This window comes from Pleurodeles waltl, chromosome 10, assembly GCF_031143425.1.
Source record: "Pleurodeles waltl isolate 20211129_DDA chromosome 10, aPleWal1.hap1.20221129, whole genome shotgun sequence".
Lineage (NCBI taxonomy): Eukaryota > Metazoa > Chordata > Amphibia > Caudata > Salamandridae > Pleurodeles > Pleurodeles waltl.
In genome coordinates this window covers 8,050,154-8,070,410 of record NC_090449.1, presented here as the reverse complement: position 1 = coordinate 8,070,410, position 20,257 = coordinate 8,050,154, and the positions used below count along the sequence as shown (strand labels likewise).

The window sequence follows — 20,257 nt, the reverse complement described above, 5'->3', positions numbered from 1 at the left end:
AAATCTTGGAGTGTGTTCTCATTTATTGCCTGTGTGCGAACAAATGCTTAACACTACCCTCTGATAAGCCTACTGCTCGACCACACTACCACAAAATAGAGCATTAGAATTATATAATTTTGCCAGTATCAACCTCTAAGGGGAACCTTAGAGGTTATTACAAAATGCACACAGACGGCATCTTAGAAGATGTCCCCTGCAATTTACCCAATCCTTCAGTGCAGGACTAACTGGTCAGTGCCAGCCTGCCACTGAGACGAGTTGCTCCCCCACCTGGGGTGAGAGCCTTTGTGCTCTCTGAGGACAGAAACAAAGCCTGCACTGGGTGGAGATGCTTCTCACCTCCACCTGCAAGAACTGTAACACCTGGCGGTGAGCCTCAAGGGCTCTTGTCTAATGTTACTTCACCCCATGGCATCCCAGCTAGTGGAGATGCAACTTTCTTGCAACTTTTAAAGACCTCACTTTCCGCTGGAAGTGTGAGACTTCCCACTCTGCACCGGACGCCTCCAGCTCGAGCTCCAGTGAACCAATACTACAGGGAGGACTCCCAGGTGTCTGCAACCTTGTGAGTAGCCAGAGATGACCCCCTGGACCTCCACAGTGACACATGCAGAGAGAATCCAGAGGCTCCCCCTGACCATGACTGCCTGTAACAAGGAACCTGACCAGGAGGAACTGAACTCCAGTGCAGGAGCGACCCCCAGGCGACCCTCTGCCTAGCCCAGTCCGTGGCTGGCCCGAGAAGCCCCCCTGTGCCATGCCTGCACAGTTAGTGACCCCTGGGTCACTCCATTAATTCCTATTGAATACCCGATGGCTGCTAAGCACACTGCATCTGTCCGCCCCTGTGCCGCTAAGGGTGTTGTGTGCCTACTTGTCTACCCCCCCCCCCCCCCCAGTGCTCCACAAAACCCCCAGCCTGCCCTACAAAGGCGCAGGTACTTACTTGTTGGCAGACTGGAACCAGAGCACCCCTGTTCTCCATAGGAACCTGTGTGTTTTGGGCCCCTCCTTTGACCTCTCCAGTTGACCAGCCCTGTGTTGCTGTCCAGTAACTTTGGGGTTGCCTTGAACGGTGGGCTTTCTATGCCCCTGAAACTGAATTTGTAAGTTTTTTTACTTACCTCAGAAACTTAACCTTCTATTCTGAGTCCTTTACTTTTTAATCTCTTTGAGGCCATTGGCGAATATTGTTGAGAGTTTTAGCCTTAGTTTTTCCTTGTGTGGATGATACCCACATTGTGGTATCCATTATCCAAGGATCAGTCAGCTGTGGCTTCACTTCCCCTCAGTCTTCAACAAGGGGCAGACTGGATGTCCTTAAATTTTCTGAAGCTGAATGGGAACATGACTGAAGTACTACTGGTCTGTGTAAATTCTGTATTATGGGGCCCACACCTATATCTGACATCCTTGGACGCTCCTCCACTCCCTGTGGCACCGGTAAAGAGTTTGGGAGTGTGGATGTAATCAGGCGCTGTCAATGAGGCACCAGATAACTAAGGTGGTTGCCACTTGTTTTGGCATTTAGAAATGGCTGAAAAAGTCTGCTGTATTTCATTTATAGCTCAGCGTACCATAGTCCAAACGTTAGTTATTTCAAGTCTGGACTACGGAAATGTTCTCTATCTTGGAGTGACAAAAACCTTATTTAAACGATTTCAATAGCACAGAATGCTGTGGCACGTGTGTTCCTTCGTCCAGCAGATTTTTCTAGCTCTGCCACTTTACTTAACTCTCTCCATTGGTTGCTGTTTAAGAACCAGGTCCGTTTTAAAGCAATTTGCTTTATGAATAAGTGTCTCCACAATACTGCCCCCTACTATTTGAGCTCTGAAGTAATCCTGTATGTGTTGCAGTGTATGCTTAGGTCAAGCTATCGGAACCTAGCTGTTGTCTCTAGAGCCAGAAGGGTCCAACAAGGTGGTTTTTCCTTCTGTATTCTTGGACCTAAACTGTGGAACAATCTCCTTTCACTTCTGAAAGACACTGATTCCATAAGCTGTTGATAACTTGGCTGTTTCTCACGATATAGCCCTGGGAGAGCTGGTCATTAATTACTGTAAATTTGGCTAGCGCTAGGAAACACAATGGGTAGCCATGTGCTTTATAAATTGCGTAAACAATTGCAGGAAATTGGCTCTGTATATACTATCTCAAAGTGAGAGATAGTGTGCACAGTCCAAGGGTGCCCCTTGGAGGTTGATAGTGGCAAAATTAGATAATTCCAATGCTCTATTTTGTGGTAGTGTGGTCGAGCAGTAGGCTTATCAGAGGGTAGTGTTAAGCATTTGTTGTACACACACAGGCAATAAATGAGAACACACTCAGACTAGCTCCAGGCCAATAGGTTTTTTATAGAAAAATATATTTTCTTAATTTATTTTCATTACCACAAGATTCAGATTTTAGGTAAGTACATAAATTGTAATGTACTTCATGCAGGTAAGTATACAACTTTGATTTAAAACAGTAGTACACACAGTTTTGGGAAAAATGGCAATAAGCTATTTTAAAAGTGGACACTGTGCAAAAATCAACAGTTCCTAAAAGTGGACACTGTGTGAAAATCAACAGTTTCTGTGGGGGGTAAGTATTGGTTCATTTCTCAGGTAAGTAAATCACTTACAAGTTCAGTCTCCTGGGCATAGGCAGCCCTCCATTGGGGGTTTAAGGCAACCCCCAAAGCCACAGCACCAGCAACACAGGGCTGGTCAGGTGCAGAGGTCAAAGGAGGGCCCCGAATAACATAGGTGTCTAAGGAGAACAGGAGTGCTCCAGTTCCAGTCTGCTAGCAAGTAAGTAGGTTCCGATTTTGGGAAAGAACACTGGGGCCTGGTTTGCAGGATCCCAGCATACTTTCAATCAAAGTTGACATCCACATTAGGCAAAAAGTGTGTGTGTGTGTGGGGGGGGGGGGGGGGGGGGGAGACAGACAACGGTTGCACTTTCCTACAGAGATCGTCTCGGTGTTGGAGTCTGGTTAGTTTCTTGTGAAGTCCAGCAGTGGTTCTGGTGGCCAGGAGCAGAAGAGGTTGTTGCACCCTGAATCTGGGGACCCACCCTGAAGGGACTCCCTAAGTATCCTAAAAACGGGCTTGGTCACTCTGCATAGGGGTGACTTAATGGGACCTGGTATAGTGACCAGCAGTGAAAGGGTGCATGCACCTTTTCTCACAGGCTGCATATGGCAAGCCTGCAAAGATATTCTGTATTGGCTTCCAAGGCTGGCATAATGCATGCTGCAGCCCATGGAGGACCCCTCGTGTACCAATACCCTGGGTACGAAAGTACCATATACTGGGGACTTAGATGGGTACACCAGTATGCTAATTGTGAGGTGTAAAGAGTACCAAGACATCCAAATTTAGAGGAGAGCATTATCATTGGGGCCCTGGTTTGCAATATCCCAGTGGAAACAGTCTAAGCACTATGACAACAGTGTGGGGGTAAACATGCCAGAAAGAGGGGCTTTCCTACCCTTGAGAACCACAGTTACAGGTAAGTAACTTATTTTCTTCCTCTTCTAGTTCAAGGCTGGAAGCTGAAAATGCTTATCTAAGTTGTGGACAGTTTCTCTTGTGACTAAAGTTACTTGCATCCTGACCTCTTAAAATCCTCCTCTTTGCTACCAAATGGCTCTGTAGAGTGGACGTGTTTGATTTTATTGGTGAACATGCCTTCTACCGCTTCGTGACTCATTGCCATTTGTGCTCTGATTTTTAGAAAGTGACATGGAAGCAGTGTCTGGGGTTGTGGATACCTCTGCTGCTGGGCTGTTGGAGGGCATCGTCCTGGATGGGGACACACTAGCACCCATGGAAACTGATGAACCCAGCCCTTCAGACACCAAGGGGAAGTCTAAAATCACACCTGCCATGGCTGCTAGGATTAAGCAGATCAAGCCACTGCTGTCTGGTGAGAGCCACCTGCCTTAGCTCATTTTTCTTTTTTTGTTTCACTATTCTCTTGACATGTTATCAACCGCTGCTTGCAATGCATAACACGTTCATTTGATTTATTTGTGTGTGCGATGCATCCAAGAACGCCCGTTCATTCTACGTTGATCCTAGGTGTTATTCTGTCAACAAACGTTTTGCCTGTATATAATAACTTTGTATTTGATTTTCATGCCCCAAGTTGAGTTTAGTGGGGTTGACTGAGGAATCTTTCTAATGTTGAAACATTGAGGAATGGTAAAGTTCTTCACATTGTACGGTTACATTTCTAGGCTTTTGTAGCAAGTGTTAATTTTAGCATGGTATTAAAGCATTGTATTTCAAGCAGCCTTATTTAAACACTTATCTCACTTCTGAAACCGTGCATATTAAAGCATGGATTCACACTAGTTTTGTGCCTTGTTGAGTGGAAATAAATGTCTTTCATTTGAGTAATTCTCTTTCCTAAATGTTCTTAGTACTATTGTTTTATTTTCAGCATCCTCTCGTTTGGGGCGTGCTTTGGCAGAGCTCTTTGGACTCCTGGTAAAATTGTGTGTGGGTTCGCCAGTACGCCAGAGGAGAAGTCATCATACTACGAGCACCACAACAGCACCAACCCCTGCTGCCAGATCCACGGCTTCTGCTCTCACCAAACTACTTACTAAAGGCCTGTCATGGCAGCCTCCTCCTTACACACCGACTCCGAGATTTCGGTAAGTATTCTTACCAGGATGCTTATTTCAGTATAAGTTCATTAATGAGTTTGGTGTTTTGGGAAGATATGACCTCAACTTGCTTTTTGTAGTCTTTAATCATTTCTAGCTGTCCTTGGGTAAAAGTTGACTGAAACATAGATGACTGTCAGCACATCCTTAAAGAAATGTGGTTGTAAGAAATTTGGTTGTTGGTTGACTGGGTTGTAAGCCCCGGTTAAGTGACAACCACAATCATTGTCATAAGACACAAGGAAACCCCAAAATAACCTGTGCTCAACCCCTGGTAAATTGTCATTAGGAAGTCAGGCTTAACTAAGATGTTGTGTGTGAAGTATTTGTGCAACACATCAAACAGTAAAACAGTGAAAACACCACAAAAGGAGCCCACAACACAGAAAAGAATAGAGTATATTTTAAAATTAAAACGGGGCCAAAACGAGAAAAATCCAGTTAGTAGAACAGTAGATACTTTAATTTTTAAGTAAAGCACCAAGAAGCAGAAAGCGCTATTGGTGTTATCAGGTTGCGATAGACTAGAGGAAAGTCACAAGTTCAGGCCGAACATGATGGAGCACAGGCCAGCTACGGTGACCCAGTTAGACCCACTGAACAAAGTACCTTAAATCCTGGTTGGGGTGCTTTGCCTTGAACCACATTGAAGAGGCTTTGCCAAAGCGAAGCATTGATTACGTCAAGGCTGCAGGTCGAAGTCCAGTTGCATCAGCGCTGAATATCCGGTCAACGGCCGGTGACGTTGATTGTTGGAAGCTGGCTCTTTATATGGCGTATCAGTGTAGGAAAGTAGCTGCAGAACTAGTGGGCAGTCGATCATTCTCGCACCTCACCGCCAAAATGTGGAACACACTTCCCACCCACGTGCGCCAGACCAAAGACCTCCTTACCTTCAGGAAACTTTTCAAGACCTGGCTGTTCAAGCAGCACAACCCCCCCACCCTGTCCCTTCTCTGGCGTGAAACTGGACAATGGAAAGGGGAGTAACCACTCCCCTGTCCATCGCCACCCCAGGGTGGTGCCCAAAGCTCCTCCAGAGGGTCCTTGGGTTCTACCATCGTGAATCCAAGGTTGGCAGAGACCTCTGGAAGCATCTGAGTGGCCAGGCAGGTGATGTAGAAGAAAGAAGGAATCTCCCTTGTAGTGAAGGAGTCACTCCCCTGCCTCCTCAGGCACGTGCTTCCACAACGACCAGCTGTGTGGATCTCCTCTCACCTTGAGCTGTGTGGATCCTTGATCATGGGTGGTGGTCCGAAGCAGTTCTCTTGGTCCTCTCTGCCGGCTGTCCAACTTTGATGGAGGTAAGCCCTTGCCTTCCCATGCAGGACAATACCCCTGTGCACTGCGTCTCTTGCAGCTGCCAAGGCTTGTTTGCATCTCCTCTAAGGGAACTTCAGGTTACATGAAGCTCCAGCCCCCAGCACTCCTTCCTGCGATGCCAGTCTTCTGTGTGGTTCTCCTGTGGCATCGAATCCCTTTCTGTATTGCTGTGGGCTCCTTCTGCGACGTGTATCCCTTCCTATGGGACTCCAGTGGGTGCTGCCTGTGCTACTGTGGACTGTCACTGAGGGTCCCCTTTGACTCCCCATTCTGGGTTGAGTCGTCCTGGGCCTTGCTGGTCCCCGGAGGTACCACTTTTCCACTAATGGCAAATTCGCCTTTGCCAAGGCTTGTTTGTGGAATTTCTGCACCAACGCCCGTCTGCAATCTTCTTTCCAGCATAGGACAGCTTTTGCATCCCTCAGGAACTCTTCTCTGGCACCAGGGCTGCAGTGCTGACCTGTTCTTCCTCACCGTCGACCAACTCCTGCAATTCCAGCTGGGTGGGTAGTAGCTCAAACTCCTCTTGGACTCCACTGACACTTTTGGACTTGGTCCCCTCTCTCCACAGATCTTCCTCTCCAGGATTCTACTGCTGGTTTCCTGCAGTCTTTGTCTGGGTGTCTCCTGTTCTTTTTCTTCCTTTTGGGTGGTTTGGGGAAATTCCACTGATTTACTCCTGCTTTCTGGTCGCTAGGATTTACTGTTACTTACCCCAGTGGTTTTCTAGTGCTCCCAGCTCCCCTCTACACATTTCACTTACCTAGGTTGGGGGGGGGGGGGGGGGGGGGGTGCGCGCGTCCTATGCTCACATTCAATTTTTTTTGTATATGGTTTGGGCTCCACCTAGGGGGTCACTATAGTCTAACTGAATTTGCACTGTTTTCTAGCCTTTTCTATGCCTATTGCTGTTTACTCTTGTATATAATTAGTGTATTGCTTATCTCCTATTGGAGGGTTGCCTTTCTAGTACTTTGTGGTATTGTGTGATCAAAAATAAAGTAGCTTTATTTTTGTTCAACTGAGTATTTTCTTTCATGTGTGTAAGTGCTGTATGACTACAGTGGTTTTGCATAAGCTTTGCATGGCTCCTAGATAAGTGTTGGTTGCCCATCCACAGCTACCTCTAGAGAGCCTGGCTTCTAGTCTCTGCCTACACTAAAAGGGGATACCTGGACCTGGTTTAAGGTGTATGTACCAACCACACACCAGGCCAGCTTCCTACAATCAGAATGAAATATACCGTGCGAGGAGTCCAAGGGTTCCCTTAGTAGCGGACAAGGGCTTTCTCTAGGCATCCCAATGTTCTCTTAGGGGGCAGTTTAATCGAGCAGCCTTAGGCTTATCAGGGAGAAAGGTTACACACTTACCATAGGCACACAGCCAATATATTGCACAACTCAATAAGGAGATCCACACTAATTTACAAAAATAGCAAGTGTCTTTATATATGTTTAGGCACCAGAATCAGTACAATCAGGTAAGTACTTTTTGGAAAAGAAGTTTTCAGGTTTCAAAAGTCGACATTTAGTGCATTTTCCAGACTTAGCAATGTTTTTGTATGGAGAAAAAGGAAATACTGCATACAGTTATAGTAAATCGACTTACGCGACTAATCTCCTGGACTTAAGGTGAGTATAGGGGTAAGGTCTATGGCAACACCAACAGGTCACATCGGGCGACACTTGGGCGGCTGGGTGCATGGGTGCTGTAGGTAGTTGGCTCTGTATATACTATCTCAAAGTAAGAGAAAGTGTGCACAGAGTCCAAGGGTTCCCCTTAGAGGTAAGATTGTGGCAAAATTAGATAATACTGATGCTCTATTTTGTGGTAGTGTGGTCGAGCAGTAGGCTTATCAGAGGGTAGTGTTAAGCATTTGTTGTACACACACAGGCAATAAATGAGGAATACACACCAAAGACTTAACTCCAAGCCAACACAAAAGCTCAAAAAAACCACCCTCCGCTGCACAGGGGCGGCTGGGTGCAGTAGGCAAAGTAGGCGTCTGGTTTGCTATTGAGAACAATGGAGGGACCCAGGGGTCACTTAGGCGATGCAGGCAGGGCACAGGGGGGCTTCTCGGGCCAGCCACCAACTGGGCTAGGATTGGGCCGCCTGCTGGCCACTCCTGCACTGGAAGGTGGTTCCTCTCGGTCCTGGGGGCTGCAGGTGCAGTGCTTGGTCCAGGCGTCTGGTTCCTTGTTACCAGGCAGTCGTGGTCCGGTGGAGCCTCTAGATCCTCTCTGCCGGCGTCGCTGTGGGGGTGCAGGGAGTTTGATTCAGGGTGTCCATGTCGTTGGAGTCGCCTGTGGGTCCTCTCGGCAGTGTTGGTTCTTCTGGACACGAGCCGGGGGCGTCTGGTGCAGAGTGCCAAGTCTCAAGCTTCCGGAGGGAAAACGCAAGTTGTTTCAAAGTAGCTTCTTTGTTTCCAAGTTGCAGTCTTTGGTGAACAGGGCTGCTGTCCTCTGGAGTTCTTGGTCCTTCTAGATGCTGGTCAGTCCTCTGAGGATTCAGAGGTCGCTGGTCCCTGTGGAAAGCGTCGCTGGAGCAGTGTCTTTAGAAGTGGGGAGACAGGCTGGTAGAGCTGGGGCCAAAGCAGTTGGTGTCTCCGTCTTCTCTGCACGTTTTTTCAGCTTAGCAGCCCTCTTCTTCTTAGGCTTCAGGAATCTGAGTTCCTAGGTTCTGGGGGGCCCTTAAATACTAAATTTAAGGGCGTGTTTAGGTCTGGGGGGTTAGTAGCCAATGGCTACTAGCCCTGAGGGTGGGTACACCCTCTTTGTGCCTCCTCCCTGAGGGGAGAGGACACATTCCTCTCCCTATTGGGGGAATTCTCCATCTGCAAGATGGAGGATTTCTAAAAGTCGGTCACCTCAGCTCAGGACATCTAAGGAGCTGTCCTGACTGGCCAGTGACTCCTCCTTGTTTTTCTCATCTCCTCCGGCCTTGCCGCCAAAAGTGGGGCCGTGGCCGGAGGGCGGGCAACTCCACTAGCTGGAGTGCCCTGGGGTGCTGTAACAAAGGGGGTGAGCCTTTGAGGCTCACCGCCAGGTGTTACAGTTCCTGCAGGGGGAGGTGTGAAGCACCTCCACCCAGTACAGGCTTTGTTACTAGCCACAGAGTGACAAAGGCACTCTCGCCATGTGGCCAGCAACATGTCTCTAGTGTGGCAGGCTGCTAAAACCAGTCAGCCTACACGGGTAGTTGGTTAAGGTTTCAGGGGGCACCTCTAAGGTGCCCTCTGGGGTGTATTTTACAATAAAATGTACACTGGCATCAGTGTGCATTTATTGTGCTGAGAAGTTTGATACCAAACTTCACAGTTTTCAGTGTAGCCATTATGGTGCTGTGGAGTTCGTGCATGACAGACTCCCAGACCATATACTCTTATGGCTACCCTGCACTTACAATGTCTAAGGTTTTGCTTAGACACTGTAGGGGCACAGTGCTCATGCACTTATGGCCTCACCTATGGTATAGTGCACACTGCCTTAGGGCTGTAAGGCCTGCTAGAGGGGTGACTTATCTATACTGCATAGGCAGTGTGAGGTTGGCATGGCACCCTGAGGGAGTGCCATGTCGTCTTATTCTTTTTATCCCCACTAGCACACACAAGCTGGCAATCAGTGTGTCTGTGCTGAGTGAGGGGTCCCCAGGGTGGCATAAGACATGCTGCAGTCCTTAGAGACCTTCCCTGGCATCAGGGCCCTTGGTACCAGGGGTACCAGTTACAAGGGACTTACCTGGATGCCAGGGTGTGCCAATTGTGGAAACAAAAGTACAGGTTAGGGAAAGAACACTGGTGCTGGGGCCTGGTTAGCAGGCCTCAGCACACTTTCAAATCAAAACTTAGCATCAGCAAAGGCAAAAAGTCAGGGGGTAACCATGCCAAGGAGGCATTTCCTTACAATGTTTATACTTAAGAGCCAGATATACCAATGGTAGCCTAGTTTGGCGTTCCAATAACAAAGTACCTTTATTTGTACAACACTGTGTGCTTCCTTTCATGTGTAATAAGTGACACTGTGACTCCAGTGGTATTGCAAGTGCTACACGTGACTTTTAGATAATTTTTGGCTGGTCACCACAGCTAACACAGAGTCTTGGCTGTTTAGACACTATGGGCCATATGTACGAACACATTTTCCCATTGACACAGAATGGGAAAAACCCTTTGCTACATCTGACCCTATCTCACTTAAAGAGGCTTGCTTGGGCCCAGTATAAAGTGTAACAGCATAGGTTTCCACCACACAGGGCCATCTTCCTACAATGGATACTTCTCACAGCAGATGCTTCAGCTTATGTGTAGATGTAGGAAACTGTGTTTTGGATGCAGTAGTCCCCCAACTTTTTCCTTGTTTTTTAATGCAACTTTGAAGTACAGTGGGTTGCTGCTAACCAGGTCTCTAGTGTCAATGTGTCTTCGTCAAAACAAGGCACCTGGTCTCTAGATCCCCCAAGTGACCAGGCCCTTCAGCCTCCCTGTAAGTCCCTAGTAAATGGTGCACCTTGGGCATGGTTAGGAAAGAGTTTCGCTCTGGACTGCAGCATGTATTGTGCCTCCCTCGGGGACCTGTCACTTAGCTCATGCATACTGCCATAGCACACGGCGTCTCTTGGTGCAGCTAAAAGTGAAAACACAACATGGCACAAAGCATGTGCCGTGCCATGTCCCCCAACACTACATGCAATATATTTAAGTCACCCCTCTAGCAAGCCTTCGAGGCCTAAGGCAGGTTGCATTATATTACATGTGTGGACATATCTAAAAGAGCAGATATGCACCTGCCTATGTCCTTATCGATTCTTAGACATAGTGAGTGAACACTGAAGCCATTTTAATTGTGTGTTGAACATTGATCAATAGGAGTTCCCCAGCTACATGATGGCTTGACTGAAAATAGGGATGTTGGGTGTAAGGAAATGCCTCCTTGGCATGGTTGCCCCCTGACTTTTTGCCTTTGCTGATGCTATGTTTACAATTGAAAGTGTGCTGAGGCCTGCTAACCAGGCCCCAGCACCAGTGTTCTTTCCCTAACCTGTACTTTTGTATCCACAATTGGCAGACCCTGGCATCCAGATAAGTCCCTTGTAACTGGTACTTCTAGTACCAAGGGCCCTGATGCCAAGGAAGGTCTCTAAGGGCTGCAGCATGTCTTATGCCACCCTGGAGACCTCTCACTCAGCACAGACACCCTGCTTGCCAGCTTGTGTGTGCTAGTGAGGACAAAACGAGTAAGTCGACATGGCACTCCCCTCAGGGTGCCATGCCAGCCTCTCACTGCCTATGCAGTATAGGTAAGACACCCCTCTAGCAGGCCTTACAGCCCTAAGGCAGGGTGCACTATACCATAGGTGAGGGTACCAGTGCATGAGCATGGTACCCCTACAGTGTCTAAACAAAACCTTAGACATTGTAAGTGCAGGGTAGCCATAAGAGTATATGGTCTGGGAGTTTGTCAAACACGAACTCCACAGCACCATAATGGCTACACTGAAAACTGGGAAGTTTGGTATCAAACTTCTCAGCACAATAAATGCACACTGATGCCAGTGTACATTTTATTGTCAAATACACCCCAGAGGGCACCTTAGAGGTGCCCCCTGAAACTTAACCGACTATCTGTGTAGGCTGACTAGTTTTAGCAGCCTGCCACAAACCGAGACATGTTGCTGGCCCCATGGGGAGAGTGCCTTTGTCACTCTGAGGCCAGTAACAAAGCCTGCACTGGGTGGAGATGCTAACACCTCCCCCAGGCAGGAATTGTCACACCTGGCGGTGAGCCTCAAAGGCTCACCTCCTTTGTGCCAACCCAGCAGGACACTCCAGCTAGTGGAGTTGCCCGCCCCCTCCGGCCAGGCCCCACTTTTGGCGGCAAGGCCGGAGAAAATAATGAGAAAAACTAGGAGGAGTCACTGGCCAGTCAGGACAGCCCCTAAGGTGTCCTGAGCTGAAGTGACTCTAACTTTTAGAAATCCTCCATCTTGCAGATGGAGGATTCCCCCAATAGGGTTAGGATTGTGACCCCCTCCCCTTGGGAGGAGGCACAAAGAGGGTGTACCCACCCTCAGGGCTAGTAGCCATTGGCTACTAACCCCCCAGACCTAAACACGCCCTTAAATTTAGTATTTAAGGGCTACCCTGAACCCTAGAAAATTAGATTCCTGCAACTACAAGAAGGACTGCCCAGCTGAAAACCCCTGCAGCGGAAGACCAGAAGACGACAACTGCCTTGGCTCCAGAAACTCACCGGCCTGTCTCCTGCCTTCCAAAGATCCTGCTCCAGCGACGCCTTCCAAAGGGACCAGCGACCTCGACATCCTCTGAGGACTGCCCCTGCTTCGAAAAGACAAGAAACTCCCGAGGACAGCGGACCTGCTCCAAGAAAAGCTGCAACTTTGTTTCCAGCAGCTTTAAAGAACCCTGCAAGCTCCCCGCAAGAAGCGTGAGACTTGCAACACTGCACCCGGCGACCCCGACTCGGCTGGTGGAGATCCGACACCTCAGGCGGGACCCCAGGACTACTCTGATACTGTGAGTACCAAAACCTGTCCCCCCTGAGCCCCCACAGCGCCGCCTGCAGAGGGAATCCCGAGGCTTCCCCTGACCGCGACTCTTTGAACCTAAAGTCCCGACGTCTGGGAGAGACCCTGCACCCGCAGCCCCCAGGACCTGAAGGACCGGACTTTCACTGGAGAAGTGACCCCCAGGAGTCCCTCTCCCTTGTCCAAGTGGAGGTTTCCCCGAGGAATCCCCCCCTTGCCTGCCTGCAGCGCTGAAGAGATCCCGAGATCTCTCATAGACTAACATTGCGAACCCGACGCTTGTTTCTACACTGCACCCGGCCGCCCCCGCGCCGCTGAGGGTGAAATTTCTGTGTGGACTTGTGTCCCCCCCGGTGCCCTACAAAACCCCCCTGGTCTGCCCTCCGAAGACGCGGGTACTTACCTGCAAGCAGACCGGAACCGGGGCACCCCCTTCTCTCCATTCTAGCCTATGCGTTTTGGGCACCACTTTGAACTCTGCACCTGACCGGCCCTGGGCTGCTGGTGTGGTGACTTTGGGGTTGCTCTGAACCCCCAACGGTGGGCTACCTTGGACCAAGAACTAAGCCCTGTAAGTGTCTTACTTACCTGGTTAACCTAACAAATCCTTACCTCCCCTAGGAACTGTGAAAATTGCACTAAGTGTCCACTTTTAAAACAGCTACTTGTGAATAACTTGAAAAGTATACATGCAATTTTGATGATTTGAAGTTCCTAAAGTACTTACCTGCAATACCTTTCGAATGAGATATTACATGTAGAATTTGAACCTGTGGTTCTTAAAATAAACTAAGAAAAGATATTTTTCTATACAAAAACCTATTGGCTGGATTTGTCTCTGAGTGTGTGTACCTCATTTATTGTCTATGTGTATGTACAACAAATGCTTAACACTACTCCTTGGATAAGCCTACTGCTCGACCACACTACCACAAAATAGAGCATTAGTATTATCTCTTTTTGCCACTATCTTACCTCTAAGGGGAACCCTTGGACTCTGTGCATGCTATTCCTTACTTTGAAATAGCACATACAGAGCCAACTTCCTACATTGGGTGTCAAACATTTTGTGTTAATAAGCCCTCCCCCGATCCAGTGATGGATGTATTATTACATGCAGCTAGCAGGCGCCTTAGAGATGTGCCCCTTGAAAACCTACAAACTACTGGTATGCTGACTGGCTAAAACTGGTCAGCTGGACCCCAACAGACATGTTTCTAACCCCCAAGGGTGAGAGCCTTTGCTCTTGGGTGGTCAGGAACAAAGCATGCTGTGGGAGAGGTGTTTACACACTCCACCCAACAGGATGCATGCAAATCATGCAATTCCATTGCATGGGGGCTTCAAAGATGCCCACCGCCCTTGGTAAAGAGATCTGGCTTTTCTCAAAGGGAAGATGCCCCACCTCCTCACCCCCACTACTCCTAAATCCCCCACCTGTCCCAGTGCCCATTTGGCCCTGGGAAAGGCAGGAAAATTAGGAGGGTTCTGTGATGTCACCTGCCTGACCTGTCCACTCACATGCTCCCAGTGGCCTCTGCCCACCTTAGATTCAAGATGGCAGAACCAAGTGGCCACCTGGAGGACCTCTGGGCACCACCCCTAGGGTGGTGGTGGACAGGGCAGTGATCACTCCCGTTTTCATTGTCTGTTTTTTCACCAGAGCAGTGACTAGGGGAGGCTCAGGACTGGTTCAAACTGGTTTGTGAGGAGGACACCAGATGTACCCTTCAAATCATACTGGTGGATTGGGGAGGCTGCCCCTCCCATGCCATGCAGCACCTATGTTACAATCCCCCCCCCCCCCCCCCCCCCACCCAAAGGAAATCCTTTGTTCCGCCTTCCTGGGCTTGAGCTGATCAAGTGGCAGGAGGGCAGAAATCTGTCTGTAGGATGACAGCAGTGCGGATTGCCCAGGAAAACCCTGCCAACTGGTAGGAGCAAATCTTGGGGGTCCTCTAAAGAGCCACCAGAGTGCATGGAATTGTACAACCAATACTGGTGGCAAAGTTGAGGTATGATTCCGTCATGTTGAATACCAAACATGCCCAGGTTCAGAACATTATGTAGCTGGACATAGGTAGTGACGTGTGTCCAGTAAATGCGTAAAATGGCTTCCCCCACTCACTAAGTCCAGTAAAACGGAGCTGGCGTTCGTGACGGCTCATGCAGCGGTGCCCTCACACACAGGTACCTGCACCCGGCCCTCTGGGCTAGCAGGGCCTACAATCTAGGTGACTTAGTGACCTGGTGCAGTGACCTGTAGTGAAAAAGGGGGGAAAAGGGAGGGGGGGAGGGAGGTGTTACTGCCAACAAGGGACCAGTTTCCTTCACATGTATTTCCCCAGGTTTACTAGGATTCATCCCTTTGTCTGTTCACACACAATTGCTACAAATCAAGACTGAATAATGGATTGGTTTACTGCTTCATTGTGGTCTTCCATCATGAGGCTTAGTTACAAGGCCAGTTCCTTATATGGTTGTTCCTAAGCACATGGAAACGTTCTCAAGCTTGTGAATCTGTACACCATGTACTTTATTTGGAATTTATACTGTCTGTCACTGACTTTAATGGAGTAAGAGCACATCAGAGGTGGTGTTAGTAGCTATAGGAGATATTAGATCTTATTTGTAGGATGCTGTTGTGTAGTGAGCACCGGTGGTGTTATGACCTTATACCAGGTCAATGTACTCGTATTATTGAAGTGTAGGCCATGTCTGGGAAGCCAGGCTCTCTAGAAATAGCTGTGGATGAGCAGCCAAGGCTTATCTAAGAGACATGCAAATCTCATGCAGTACCACTTAAGTCACACAGCACTTAAACACATGAAAGAACCACACAGTGTTAGAAAAATAAAGGCACTTTATTATAGTAACACTGAACGAGATTAGTTATAGGCAGTCCCCCAGCTGGATGTAAGTACACTATATGTACACACAGTAAGTATTAGGAATTAGCTTAGAGAAACAATAAGCATTGGCAAGATAGACAATAGCTAGGGCCTATAGGTGGACCAAACCACATACTAAAATAGTGGAATGTGAAATGAGGTTCCCCACCCAAGGATGTGGAATACTTGGGAGGTCGGAGAACTTGGGATCACTGAAGGGGAGTACCTAGATGACCCCAGTGACCAGGAGAGGTAAGTTACCTGGTCTTCCCAGAGACTTACAAGGGGACTTGGAAAAGGAAGATTGTTAGACCTGATCCAGTCCAGTCAAACCCAGTGGTGGATTCCGAATGAAGAGGACCTGCAAAAGAAGTGGACAAAGTCCAGTTGACGCAGGAGTGTCCCGATGGGAGATGAGCCACTACCCACCCTTCTGTCGAAGATCTGAGTCGATGATGGATAAGCTGTGGAGCCCATGAGCTGCAGAGATGTCCTTGGAGTCGTATAGAAGATATCAGACTCCAGTTGCTGGGTCAGTGGTCTGGAGGACCACCAACAAGACTTGGCAAGCTCAAATCTGGGCAGAATAGAATTTACAGAGAAGATGACCAGCAAGGTCCAGGGGACTCGACCCATGGAAGGGAATCCAGGCTGACCTTCAGCAGTTGAGAGAGCCAGCAGAAGCAGTTGAAACCCTCACATGGCAACCCACTGGCAGCAGGCATAGTAAGTTGCATTGAGGGCTTGTCAGCACACCTGGAGACGAGTCCCACGTCGTTGGAGCAGCAGAGGAATGTCTGTCCTTGCAAGGGTAAAGTGCTGAAGGACGGGGCTACTTCAAGCCTGATATATCCCTCGGGCAAGAGTCAACAAGCCTTAGTTGCGGCAAGGGTCGCGGTGCACAGGGATTCAGTCCTGCAAGGAGAGTCGAGGGCTCACCGTCCCCCATGTTGGTCAGAAGGCAGAGAGGACCAAGTGGACCACTCAGAACCACCACCTGCGTTGGAGGATCCTTGCAGTTCCTGTAGAGAGTAGATCCAAGCAGCTGGACATCGTTGCCTTAGATGCCTACGGATGTAGGGGAGTGACTCATTCTCTCTAAAGGAGATTCCTTCTTGCTTCTTTGGTGTAGCTGAAGTCATGCAGACCTCAAAGGATGCAAAGCTGTGGAAATGTTGCAATTACTGGAAGGAGTCGAAGAAACAATGTTGCAAGGCGAGGTTGTCTCAGGAGTTGCTGGCTTGTTTGGTTCCTGTGAAGTCTAGCAACGGTTGTGGTGGCCAGGAGGAGAAGACGTTGTTGCAGAGGAGTCCTTTTGGAGTCTTGCACACCGAATCTGGGGACCCACTCGCAGAGGAGCTCCTAATTAGCTCTAACAGGGCTTGGTCACTCTGCAGAGTGACCACCAGTTAGAGGGGTCACTGAAGTCAGTCACCTGTCCTGACCAACTAGATGCTCCCAAGGGCCTCTGCAGAACTTGTTTCCAAGACGGCAGAATCAAGTGGCCACCTGGAGGAGCTCTGGGGAGCACCCCTTGGGTGGTGATGGATAGGGGAGTGCTCACTCCTTTTTCCATTGTGTTGGTTTGCACCAGAGCAGGGACCAGTGCAAACCTGATCATGCAATGAGGGTACCACATGTGCCCTTCAAAGCAAACCAGTTGTGTGGGGAGGCTACCCCTCCACAGCCTTGTAACACCTATTTCCAAGGGAGAGGGAGTTGCCTCCCTCTCCCACAGGATACCCTTTGTTCTGCCTTTCACTGCTTGAGTAGTTCAAGCAGCAGGGGGGCAGAAACCTGTCTGAGGGCCTGCAGGAGCGTGGGCTGCCTGCAAACCCTGGAAGACTGTTAGGAGCTATACTGGGGGTGGACGGGACCCTCTAAGAAGCCCCCAGAGTGCATAGAATCATGCCACCAATACTGGCATTCGTATTGGGGTATGATACCAACATGTTTGATACCAAACAGGCCAAGGTTTGAAGTTACCATTATATAGCTGGACCACAGGTAGTTAGTGACCTGTGGCCAGTACACGGATAAACTGGCTTCACTGCCCTTAAGAAGTCCAGTGCCTTCGAAGTGGAGTTCGTAGGGGCATCTCTGCTCATGCAGGGGGTGCCCTCAAACACAGAAACCTGCACCCTGCTGTTTGGGCTGAAAGGGTCTACTGTAGAGGTGACTTAATGTGACCTGGTGTTGTGACCAGCAGTGACAGGGTGCGTGCATCTTTTCACACAGACTGCAATGACAGGCCTGCAGACAGTTTGCATGGGCTCCCATGGGTGGCATAATACTTGCTGCAGCCCATGGGGGAGTCCTGGTGTACCAGCGTCCTGGGTACCTAAGTACCATATCCTAGGGACTTATAAAGTGGCACCATTATGTCAGTTGTGGTGTGTAAAGGTACCAAAAGCAAGCACATTTAGAGGAGAGGGCACAGTCATTAGGGCCCCGGTTAGCAGGATCCCAGTGAAAACAGTAAGTACAGTGCAAATAGGCAAAAAGTGGGGGAAACCATGCCAAAAAGTGACTTTGTTAAATTATTATTGTGGTATTGTAATTCGTTATACATTATTTGTTTGAACTGTTGCTGCGAAAAGCATTGTTCATTGTGCTGATGTGTTTTGAAATCTCTTTGCATTTTGAAGCTTTAGTCTGTCATGTGGTCACCTGCAGCCTTCTGAGGATGGAGTTTGTAGTACTTTATTTATGCCTGTGCCTTGCTTTGCATAATGTTTATTCTTTTGATTTCCCCAGCTTGACGTTCTTTATCTGCTCTGTTGGCTTTACATCTCCCATGCTGTTTGATGAGCGGAAGTACCCCTACCATCTAATGCTGCAGAAGTTCCTTTGTTCTGGAGGACATAACGCTCTCTTTGAGTAAGTAAAAGATGTTTTATATTTGTTTTTCCTCCTCTCTGACCCTTTTATCCATAATTTCTCATTAAAGTTGATATGTTAATTTGCTAGTAGCTGTGTGGCATTTTGGCAACCAACCATGAGGCCATTTGGCTCCTTCAACCAAGACTATGAACCATCTCCTGTGCTATGCAATGGCTAGTTGCAGTCTGGGACTTCACTTATTTGCTACATTTACCTTCTTAGTGATGGGAATGCTGGCTAACATTCACAAATGTACTTAGCAACAGTTGTATACTTTTTGTTTGCTGGATAGTTCTCATTTCTTCTTTATTGCGGCTTTTCTTTGATAGTTTGTGGCTAAGGAACTAAATAGTTTGAGAGACAGACTGGTTCCTGCTGAACTTAGTTGTGTCCATCTAGGTCAAAGCACCTGTAATAGAATTTACACAGTTAGTTTTAATTTCTTTCAACCACAGGAAAAAAATGAATGTTCAGTGGCATGTAGTGCTGTAGTATCACATGCTCTGCATACTCCTTCCGTCTATTGTTTGCTCCAGAGTTGTGCAAGTTTTTCTTCAAAGAAGTCTTTTGAGTCACAAGGTAAAGTGACTCCTCTCGGTGATAAAGCGCATGGGCATCGACTCAATTGTTTTTCTCTCCACTGCTGGGTTAGTACGTGTGCCTTCTTTTTTGTATCCCCTTTGTCTTTATTGTTACTATTCACGTTTCTCCCATCTGTGCTTCAGTGACGAATCACCACTTTGACTCAGTTCGCCCAAAGCCCCTTCAGGACACGCCTTTGACATCAATACCAGTTTTCCAACGATACTTCATTCTTAATGGACTGTATTCCATTTCGGTTTTGTCCACATTGCCACATGAAGTACCCTCACCCAAATTAAGATTGGGTGTGTAGAAAGCTGGGTTCTGGTTACATTACACCCCCCCTAAGTGTGAGGGTACCATTGCATGAGAAGGGTACCCCTAAAAAACCCAGCCCCTATTCCCTGGGCTTTGTAAGTGCCGGGAAGCCATCTTAAGGTATGTAGTGGACACTAGTAAACTTTTGTGGTCCAACTACATAATGGCTCCTCTGAACCTAGGCATGTTTGGTATCAAACATGTTGGAATCATGCAGCTACACCAATTCCAGTGCTAGTTGCATGATCCCTTGTACTCTGGGGGTTCCTTAGAGGATTCCCCCCCCCCCCCCCCCCCCCCCCCCCCCCCTCCGGCCTGCCTCTGCAGCCTTACGGGGTCTTGGTGCCAGCCCACGCTGCTGACCCCAGACTCTGTTCTGCCATCCTGCTGGTGAGCCTGGCTCAGGCAGAGGAAGGCAGAGCAAAGGATTTCCTGCAAAGGAGAGGTGTGACCACCTCCCCTTGTGTATTCAGTGTCTAAGGGCTGGGGTGGCGTAGGAAAGTATCCTCTTTCTTGGCATGGTTACTCCCATTTTCTGCGTGTTGTCAGTGTGGTTGACTGACTACTGGGGTCGTGCTAACCAGGACCCCAGTAATTTTGCTCTCTCCTGTAAATCATTCTCTTTTCTTCCCACAATTGACATACTTGTCCCCCCCCATGTAAGTCCCTAGTATATGGAACCTAGGTACCCAGGTCATTGGGTTTCAGGGGATCCCTATGGGCTGCAGCCGATATTCTGCTACCCATAGAGAGCCCATGCAAAGGGTTCTGCAGACCTGCCATTGCAGTCTGTGTGGAAAGGCTGGCTGCATGCATCTGTTTTCACTACTGGCCACTAACTCACCTCTATGGTAGGCCCTCTGAGCCCAGAGAGCAGGGTGCAGGTACCTGAGGGAGGGCACCCCTGCATGAGCAGAGGTGCCTCTACGGACACCAGCTCAATTTCCCTGGACTTCGTAAGTGCAGGGAAGCCATTTTCCCCATGTACCGGACACGGGTCACTACATTTTTCCAGCTACATAATGGGAACTATGAACCTGGGCAT

At 48.6% G+C, this 20,257-nt stretch overlaps 1 protein-coding gene across 10 annotated transcripts in view; it reads left to right on the top strand.

Moving 5' to 3' along the window:
- Positions 1–20,257, top strand: part of HUWE1 (HECT, UBA and WWE domain containing E3 ubiquitin protein ligase 1) — a 1,403,674-nt gene that overhangs the window by 436,745 nt on the left and 946,672 nt on the right. For all 10 annotated transcript variants that reach the window (XM_069209338.1, XM_069209335.1, XM_069209339.1 and 7 more), the window contains 3 exons: positions 3,730–3,921; positions 4,441–4,657; positions 18,187–18,309. In XM_069209338.1, coding sequence (XP_069065439.1) covers positions 3,730–3,921; positions 4,441–4,657; positions 18,187–18,309 — 532 coding nt within the window. The remainder of the gene's footprint in view (positions 1–3,729; positions 3,922–4,440; positions 4,658–18,186; positions 18,310–20,257) is intronic.